Raw genomic sequence first — 8,394 nt, 5'->3', positions numbered from 1 at the left:
AGTAGGGGCGGCCTCAGACCGTGAGCCGGGAGTCGTCCCCTTGGTCCTCCCTCGCACTCGGAGGGCCTCTGGGGCGGGGCAGGCCTTCGGGCCGGGCAGCACCCGGGCGGTCGAATCCGTCAGCTCCCGCGGGTGGCCAGGCGAGGGAAGGAGCCGGTGAGTAGCCACGTCACGCTCCTCAGGGAGGCCCCGCCCCGTGCTCTCGGGCCGCCCCTCCTCGCCATCTCCACGCCTCCGCGAGCAGTTACCGGCTCTGGCTGCTCGCGCCTCCCCAACTCTGGTAAAGCTCCTAGGCCCCTGCGTGCTGCGCCTCCGCGGCTGCCCTGCGCCAGGTGAGAGCTCGCGGCTCCCGGCTGCGGCTCCCGGCGCGTGGTGGCGGGCTCCAGGCGTGCGTCGCGGAGAGGACGGGGCCGGCGGGCGGTTGGCGCTCCGTTCGGTGCGGGGAGGGGCGTCACGCCGGGCGCTGCGCGGCCTCGGCGGGCGGCGGCAGTGGCGGCCACGGCCGCCGGGCTCTCAGATTCTCTGCGCCCAGCTGGAGCCGGTCGGTGTCCGGGCGGAGAGACGGGCAGTCGGGCTCCCTGGCCTCGGGGCCACCCCGGCCGGGGCGGCTGGGGCAGAGGGACGATGTCTGCTCGCGCCCCGGTGCCCGCCGCCCATTCTCGGGAGGATTCGCCCGCGGTGACTGCTGAGAGGGAGTCGCTGTTGGCCGCGGCGAACCGGCCGGCCGAGCAGCCGTCCCCGCCCGAACGTGAGGGCAAAGAGGCTGCGAGAGAGGAGAGGGCCGCGGCCGCCACTAGCGCGGGGGCGCGGGGAGAGCCGTCGCCGGCCCTGGTGCTGGGACGCAGCGTGCCCCAGGCGGCTGTCCCCGTGAGGCCCCTGGCGCTGCACCTGGCGCACAAGGCGCGTGGGCCAGGTGGCCCCTTCGGCGGGGAGCCGCCACCACCGCCGCCGCCGCCGCCGTCGCCGTTGCCGCCGTTGCTGCGGGATCCGCCGGCCGAGGACGCCCGGGAAGAGGCGGCAGCTGGCCCTGCGGAAAAGCGGCAGCCGCCGCCGCTGCCGCCTAAGGGAAATCCCTGGACCAAAAAGCCTCCCCAGCACCTGTCCCCAGACACGACAGGTCCACCGCCGCCCCCGCTGGAAACCCTGGAGGCAGGTCTGTGGTTGCTGTGCGTTGGGCACTGGCAGGGTGAGGGCAGGGGCGACTTGCGGGACTTGCCGGCGCGTGGCGGCGGTAGCGGGCGCCGAGCCCGGGTAACGGCAGGCCTCCCTTCCCTGTCAGTCGGATGTAATTTGTTCCAAGGTGTCATTCACTCTGCCTATTTACATACATGGGCATCTGGGAAGGGAGCGGCAGGAAGAGGTGGGACCTCAGGTTCTCCTTGCCTGATGGGGGCACGGAGTGGGTAGCTTGGCGGCGCAGCCCTGCTGGCGCGGTTGCGATTGTGTTTTGTCCCCACGTGTTAGTGACTTGGGAAAGTAGCTAACTTTAGATATTGCAGTGCTTCGTATGGGAAAGTTTTGGTGGATTTTTTTTTTTTTTAAAGGATTGAAGCAAGTCAGAGCAAGGGGATTTATTCGTAAGTGGAAGCGCGATTGTAGTCTTTTAGTGTGAAATAATAAGATGAAAATCTCAAGGTTTTCGAAACACTAAGCAGTCATATTAAAAATGAGACTTTAAATGTGGCTTTTAAAGTGCTTTAAGTTATGAGTGTGCTGGAAAATAAATAGGATGGTTGACATGCGAGCGTGGATTGCACATTATGTAAATGGTTTTCTAACATTGTCAGCTCTCCTTCCCTTTTGAAGAGATAAGATTATGCCACTCTATTTGAATGCTGACCAATGCAGTATGGCCCTCGGTGCTTTATTTTGATTATATCAACTACAACTTAAGAAAGTTAAAATGGGTCGGCGCGGTGGCTCACGCCTGTAATCCCAGCACTTTGGGATGCCGAGGCGGGTGGATCACCTGAGGTCAGGAATTCGAGACCAGCCTCGCCAACATGGCGAAACCCCATCTCTGCTAGAAATACAAAAATTAGCCAGGCGTGGTGGCGGGCCCTTGTAATCTCAGCTACTCGGGAGGCTGAGGCAGGGAGAATTGCTTGAACCCGGGAGGTGGAGGTTGCAGTCAGCCGAGATCGCGCCACTGCACTCCAGCGTGGGCAACAGAGTGAGACTACCTCTCAAAAAAAAAAAAAAAAAAAGGTTAAAATAGAAATAAAAACCACGACAAAAAGCAGTATCTGACCGGGCGCGGTGGCCTGTAATGCCAGCACTTTGGGAGGCTGAGGCGGGTGGATCACCTGAGCTCGGGAGTTCGAGACCAGCCTGACTAACACGGAGAAACCTTGTCTCTACTAAAAATACAAATTAACCGGGCGTGGTGGCGCATGCCTGTAATCCCAGCTACTCGGGAGGCTGAGGCAGGAGAATCGCTTGAACCTGGGAGGCGGAGGTTGCGATGAGCTGAGATGGAGCCACTGCATTCCAGCCTGGGCAACAGGAGCGAAACTCTGTCTCAAAAAAAAAACCCAAAGAAACAAAAAGACAAAAAACCAGAAAACACCGTGTATATTCTACTTTCTCAATTAAGTTGTAAATGAGTTGAACTTTTATATGCAAATGCAGCTGTTTACTTGCAAGTCTTCATTCTTATTTAAAATTAAAGGTTAGCAGTAGAATAGGAAATATTAGAGCATGTTTACTGGCTTGTGAGGAACAAATGCGATGAAGAGGTGGTGTAAATGTAAGGCAATTGGCGGTGCGCGGTGGCACACGCCTGTAATCCCAGCACTTTGGGAGGCCGAGGCGGGTGGATCACCTGAGGTCAGAAGTTTAAGACCAGCCTGGCCAGCATGGCGAAACCCCGTCTCTACTAAAAATACAAAAATTAATGGCCGGGCGCGGTGGCTCAAGCCTGTAATCCCAGCACTTTGGGAGGCCGAGACGGGCGGATCACGAGGTCAGGAGATCGAGACCATCCTGGCTAACAGGGTGAAACCCCGTCTCTACTAAAATATACACAAAAACTAGCCGGGCGAGGTGGCGGGCGCCTGTAGTCCCAGCTACTCCGGAGGCTGAGGCAGGAGAATGGCGTAAACCCAGGAGGCGGAGCTTGCAGTGAGCTCAGATCACGCCACTGCACTCCAGCCTGGGTGACAGAGCGAGACTCCGTCTCAAAAAAAAAAAAAAAAAAAAAAAAAAAATACAAAAATTAGCCTGATGTAGTGGTGCGTGCCTGTAATACCAGCTACTCAGGAGGCTGAGGCAGGAGAATCACTTGAACCTGGGAGGCGGAGGTTGTGGTGAGCCAAGACTGAGCCACTGCATTCCATCCTGGGTGACAGAGCAAGGCTCCCTCTCAAAAAAAAAAAAAAAAAGGCGATTGTTACAAGCACCTGTTATGTTATGTTAACATTTCTCCAGAGGAACTCTCCAATAGAGGGAGATAAGTGTTGAGTTAATTGATTCTCTTGCCTTTGCACATAAATACTCCTAATTAATTGTTGGTAACTTTTGATACTTGCAGGAAAAAACTTAACAGTTTGCTCCGGATTTAATATTGGCATAATTCCTTCCTCACTGTAAAGAGCTGTTTGTTTACTCCTGTTACTAACTGAAGAGAACACTATTAAGTAAAGACCTCATAAAGTTTTTCTTTTTTTTCTTTTTTAAAACCCAGTGGCAAGCACTCTAAAATTTAGCAAAGAAAGAAAACCCTAGTGAATCATCTTATTTGCTGTTTCACCTCTCTACTTCTAGACTTACAGACAGTGGTACATTCAGTGAATTATCAAGTAGGAACCCTTTGTTGATCATAAAACCAGTATTACAGATTTTAAAACTTTGAAGCCATGCATGGTAGTGTGTGCCTGTAGTTTTAGCTCTTTGGGAGGCTGAGGCCGGAAAAAGCGGTTTTGCCCAGGAATTTGAGGCTGTAGTGTCCTATCATAGTGCCTATGAATAGCCACTGCATTCTAGCCTGAGCAATATAGCAAGACCACATTTAAAATAATAATAATAATAGAACTTTAAAAACTGTCAAGGTAAGCCTTGGGAACTTTAATTGCAAATGACCTGTGAAAAATATTTAACAGTTAACCTATTGATGCTTTCATTCTCCAGTCTTCACTGGAGATTAAGAACACTGTGGCCGGGCGCAGTGGCTCAAGCCTGTAATCCCAGCACTTTGGGAGGCCGAGACGGGTGGATCACAAGGTCAGGAGATCGAGACCATCCTGGCTAACACCATGAAACCCCGTCTCTACTAAAAAATACAAAAAACTAGCCGGGCGCGGTGCCCGGCGCCTGTAGTCCCAGCTACTCGGGAGGCTGAGGCAGGAGAATGGCGTGAACCCGGAAGGCGGAGCTTGCAGTGAGCTGAGATCCGGCCACTGCACTCCAGCCCAGGAGACACAGCAAGACTCCGTCTCAAAAAAAAAAAAAAAAAAGAACACTGTGATACTAGTTTTATGGTATGGTTCATGGGAATTTCAGTTTTGCTGTTGTCTTGTGTAGGCAACTCTTTTCTGTCTTTGGATGGAATCCATTCCATACTGGCAGGAAGACCATCTTTCAGACCTGGAGTAGTGTAGTAATAGTGTAGTAACCATGGTCTCTTCTCAACACTGACTCTGCACCTCCCTCCCTCCCTCCCTTCCTTCCTTCTTTCCTTCCTTCCTTGCTTCCTTCCTCAGATGGGGTCTCTCTGTGTTGCCCAGGCTGGTCTTGAACTGCTGGCCTCAAGCAGTCCTCCTGCTTCCCAAAGTGCAGGGATTACAGATGTAATCAGGCTTTCTATTTTCTTCAGCAAATTTACAACTTCAGGAGTAAAGAAATAGGACCACACTCTATTTGCATAACTTAGGTAACTTAGATAAAAGAGATTGTAGTGTAGAAATGTACTGTTTTGAGAGACTTGGGTTATAGTGCAGTTTTTGTTACTAACTAGCTAGTTGACTGCTGGCAAGATTTCTGGGCATTATAAATGAATAACATGAATGGGCTCATCTCTTCTGGTTTATAATACCAGAGTGCCACTTATAACCTGGCTGCCTTGGCTTCCATTTATTTATTTATTTAATATTATTTAATTTACTTAATACATTTTACTTTAATTTATTTAAATAGGTAGATAGATCGTCAGTCCTGCTCTATTGCAGTGGTGAGATCGTAGCTCACTGCAGCCTTGACCTCCTGGACTCAAGCAATTCCCCTGCCTTGGCATCCCAAGTAGTTGGGATGACAGGCATGCATGTCATTCCATGGAATTAGCTATGCCTGGCTAATGATTTTTGATTTTTTTTTTTGTATAGACAGAATCCCACTTTGTTGCCCAGGCTGATATTGAGCTCTTGGGGTCAAGATATCCTCCTGCCTCGGCCCCTGCAAAGTGCTGGGGCTACAGGTGTAAGCCACCCTGCCTGGCAACTTTGTATTTACTGTTTTCTCTCTTTCTTTTTTTTTTTTTTTTTTTGAGATGGAGTCTCGCTCTGTTGCCCAGGCTGGAGTGCAGTGGTGCGATCTCTGCTCACTGCAAGCTCCGCCTCCCGGGTTCGTGCCATTCTCTTGCCTCAGCCTGCCATTCTCCTGCCTGAGCCTCCCGAGTAGCTGGGACTACAGGCGCCCGCCACCATGCCCAGCTAATTTTTTGTATTTTTAGTAGAGACAGGGTTTCACCGTTTTAGCCAGGATGGTCTCAATCTCCTGACCTCGTGATGTACCCGCCTCGGCTTCCCGAAGTGCTGGGATTACAGGCGTGAGCCACCGCGCCTGGCCTTTTTTTTTTTTTTTGAGACGGAGTTTCATTCTTGTTGCCCAGGCTGGAGTGCAATGGTGTGATCTCGGCTCACGGCAACCTCCACCTCCTGGATTCCAGTGATTCTCCTGTCTCAGCCAGCCAAGTAACTGGGATTACAGGCATGCAGCACCATGCCTGGCTGATTTTTATATTTTTAGTAGAGATGGGGCTTCTCCATGTTGGTCAGGCTGGTCTTGACCTCCCGACCTCAGGTAATCCTCCCACTTCCGCCTTCCAAAGTGCTGGGATACAGGTGTGAGCCACCGTGCCCGGCCGGGCTTTCTATTTTCTTTCCTTTTTTTTTTTTTTTTGAGACAGAGTCTAGCTCTGTCACTCAGGCTGGAGTGCAATGGCGCAATCTTGGCTCACTGCAACCCCCCACCTGGTCCCAGGTTTGAGCAGTTCTCCTGTCTCAGCGTCCTGAGTAGCTGGGACTACAGGTGCGTGCAACCATGCCCAGTTAATTTTTTTTTTTTGTATTTTTAGTAGAGACGGGGTTTCACCACGTTGGCCAGGCTGGTCTTGAACTCCTGACCTCAGTAGGTCTGCCTGCCTTGGCCTCCCAAAGTGCTGGGATTACAGGGGTGAGCCACCATGCTTGGTCTTGGGCTTTCTATTTTCTTAAGCAAATTTGCAACTTAAGAAGTAAAGAAATAGGACCGGGGGTTGTTTAAAGTTCACAGTGGGTACCTCTAAATCTATTAGTTATCTATTAGTGATTGTATAATTTATACAATATAGGCCGGGCGCGGTGGCTCAAGCCTGTAATCCCAGCACTTTGGGAGGCCGAGATGGGCGGATCACGAGGTCAGGAGATCGAGACCATCCTGGCTAAAACGGTGAAACCCCGTCTCTACTAAAAAAATACAAAAAACTAGCCAGGCAATGTGGCGGGTGCCTGTAGTCCCAGTTACTCTGGAGACTGAGGCAGGAAAATGGTGTAAACCCGGGAGGCGGAGCTTGCAGTGAGCCAAGATTGCGCCACTGTACTCCAGCCTGGGTGACAGAGTGAGACTCCGTCTCAAAAAAATAATAATAATAATAATTTATACAATATAAGTTGTATAATTCTACAAAACAGGATACTCTTTGAGAGGGATAATTGTATTGAAATAACAGACTTAAATCAGGTCTATCCTGCTCAAACTTGGATTTACTGTCACTCTGTTAATAAGGTAAAGGAATTCCATCCACAAAATTTTGCCAGGAAGTTTCTTACTACAGTTAGAAACATTGGAAACACATGGGAGAGTATTTCAGGACAGAAATTATGAATCTTCTCTACATTACAACCTGCAGATCTAAGTGAACCAGATTCTTGATGCCTCGGCCCTTGTGAGAGACTTTCTTCCACTTTTAGGATGATTTTGATCATGTGTTGCTGTTTCCAGAAATCCAGATAAGGCACTCTTCAGCCAAAGTTGCTGCCCACCCAAGAGGCCTGCTATCTTGAAATTTAGTCGTGAGACCAGAAGGAACTTCCCCCATCTGTGTCCTGACTTGGCATTAGTTTCATTTTGGATACCTCCTTTTTTTTTTGAGATGGAGCCTCGCTCTTGTAGCCCAAGCTGGAGTGCAATGGCTCAGTCTCGGCGCACTGCAACCTCCACCTCACGTGTTCAAGCGATTCTCCTGCTTCAGCCTTCTGAGTAGCTGGGATTACAGGTGCTTGCCACCATGCCTGCATAATTTTTGTATTTTTAGAAGAGATGGAGTTTCACCATGTTGGCCAGGCTGATCTTGAATTTTGGACCTCAGATGATTGACCCACTCTGGCCTCCCAAAGTGCTGGGATTATAGACGTGAGCCACTGTGCGCAGCTTTTTTTTTTTTTTTTTAAGAGACTGGGTCTCACTTTGTCACCCAGGCTAGAGTAGGAGTACAGTGGTACAGTCATAGCTCACTGCAGCCTATAACTCCTGGGACCAAGGGGCCCTCCTACCTCAGCCTCTCAAGTAGCTAGGACTACAGGCGTGTGCTACCATGCCTGGCAAATTATTTTATTTTTATTTTTTAAATTTAAAAATAGTAACAGTATCTTGCTATGTTGCCTAGGCTGGTCTCAGAACTCTTGAACTCAAGCTATTTTTATTATTTTTAGAGAGAGGGTCTCCCTATGTTGCCCAGGCCTAGTCTTGAACTCTTGGCCTCAAAGGATTCCCCGCCTCAGCCTCCCAAAGTGCTGCTATTACAGGTGTGAGCCTGGCCTTGCAGATTTCTTTTTTTTCCCTCTTTTAAATAATTTATTTTAAACCTATTATATCATACAGTATGTTTTATACAGACATACAACACCCTAACAAGATAAAACAAAGCCAAAAAAGTTTATCTTATTAGAAAGAAGATACACCGTAACTTATTCTCTTCAAACAGTATTGCACTTTAACTTTTCTTTCTTCTTTTTTCTTTTTTTTTTTTTTTGAGAGGGAGTCTTCTGTGTCTCCCGGACTGGAATGCAGTGGCGCCATCTCAGCTTACTACAAGCTCTGCCTTCCCGATTCACTCCATTCTCCTGCCTCAGCCTCCCGAGTAGCTGGGACTACAGGCGGCCGCCACCACGCCCGGCTAATTTTTTTGTATTTTTAGTAGAG

At 50.0% G+C, this 8,394-nt stretch overlaps 1 protein-coding gene across 4 annotated transcripts in view; it reads left to right on the top strand.

The window, feature by feature from the left end:
* The first annotated feature begins 202 nt into the window (after positions 1–202).
* The window catches only part of LARP1B (La ribonucleoprotein 1B), a 161,701-nt gene continuing 153,509 nt past the window's right edge, over positions 203–8,394 (top strand). Inside the window, exon 1 of one of the 4 annotated variants that reach the window (XM_026454128.2) lies at positions 203–332. Coding sequence is in view for 3 of the 4 variants with exons in the window: in XM_026454125.2 (XP_026309910.1) it covers positions 625–1,153 (529 nt within the window). In the remaining variant the exon portion in view is untranslated. Of the gene's footprint in view, positions 333–372; positions 1,154–8,394 lie in introns of those variants that run through there. The other 3 variants (XM_026454125.2, XM_026454126.2, XM_026454127.2) reach the window with 3 other exon arrangements.

This window comes from Piliocolobus tephrosceles, chromosome 3, assembly GCF_002776525.5.
Source record: "Piliocolobus tephrosceles isolate RC106 chromosome 3, ASM277652v3, whole genome shotgun sequence".
Taxonomy (NCBI): Eukaryota; Metazoa; Chordata; class Mammalia; order Primates; family Cercopithecidae; genus Piliocolobus; species Piliocolobus tephrosceles.
This window is presented reverse-complemented; position numbering and strand designations above follow the sequence as displayed.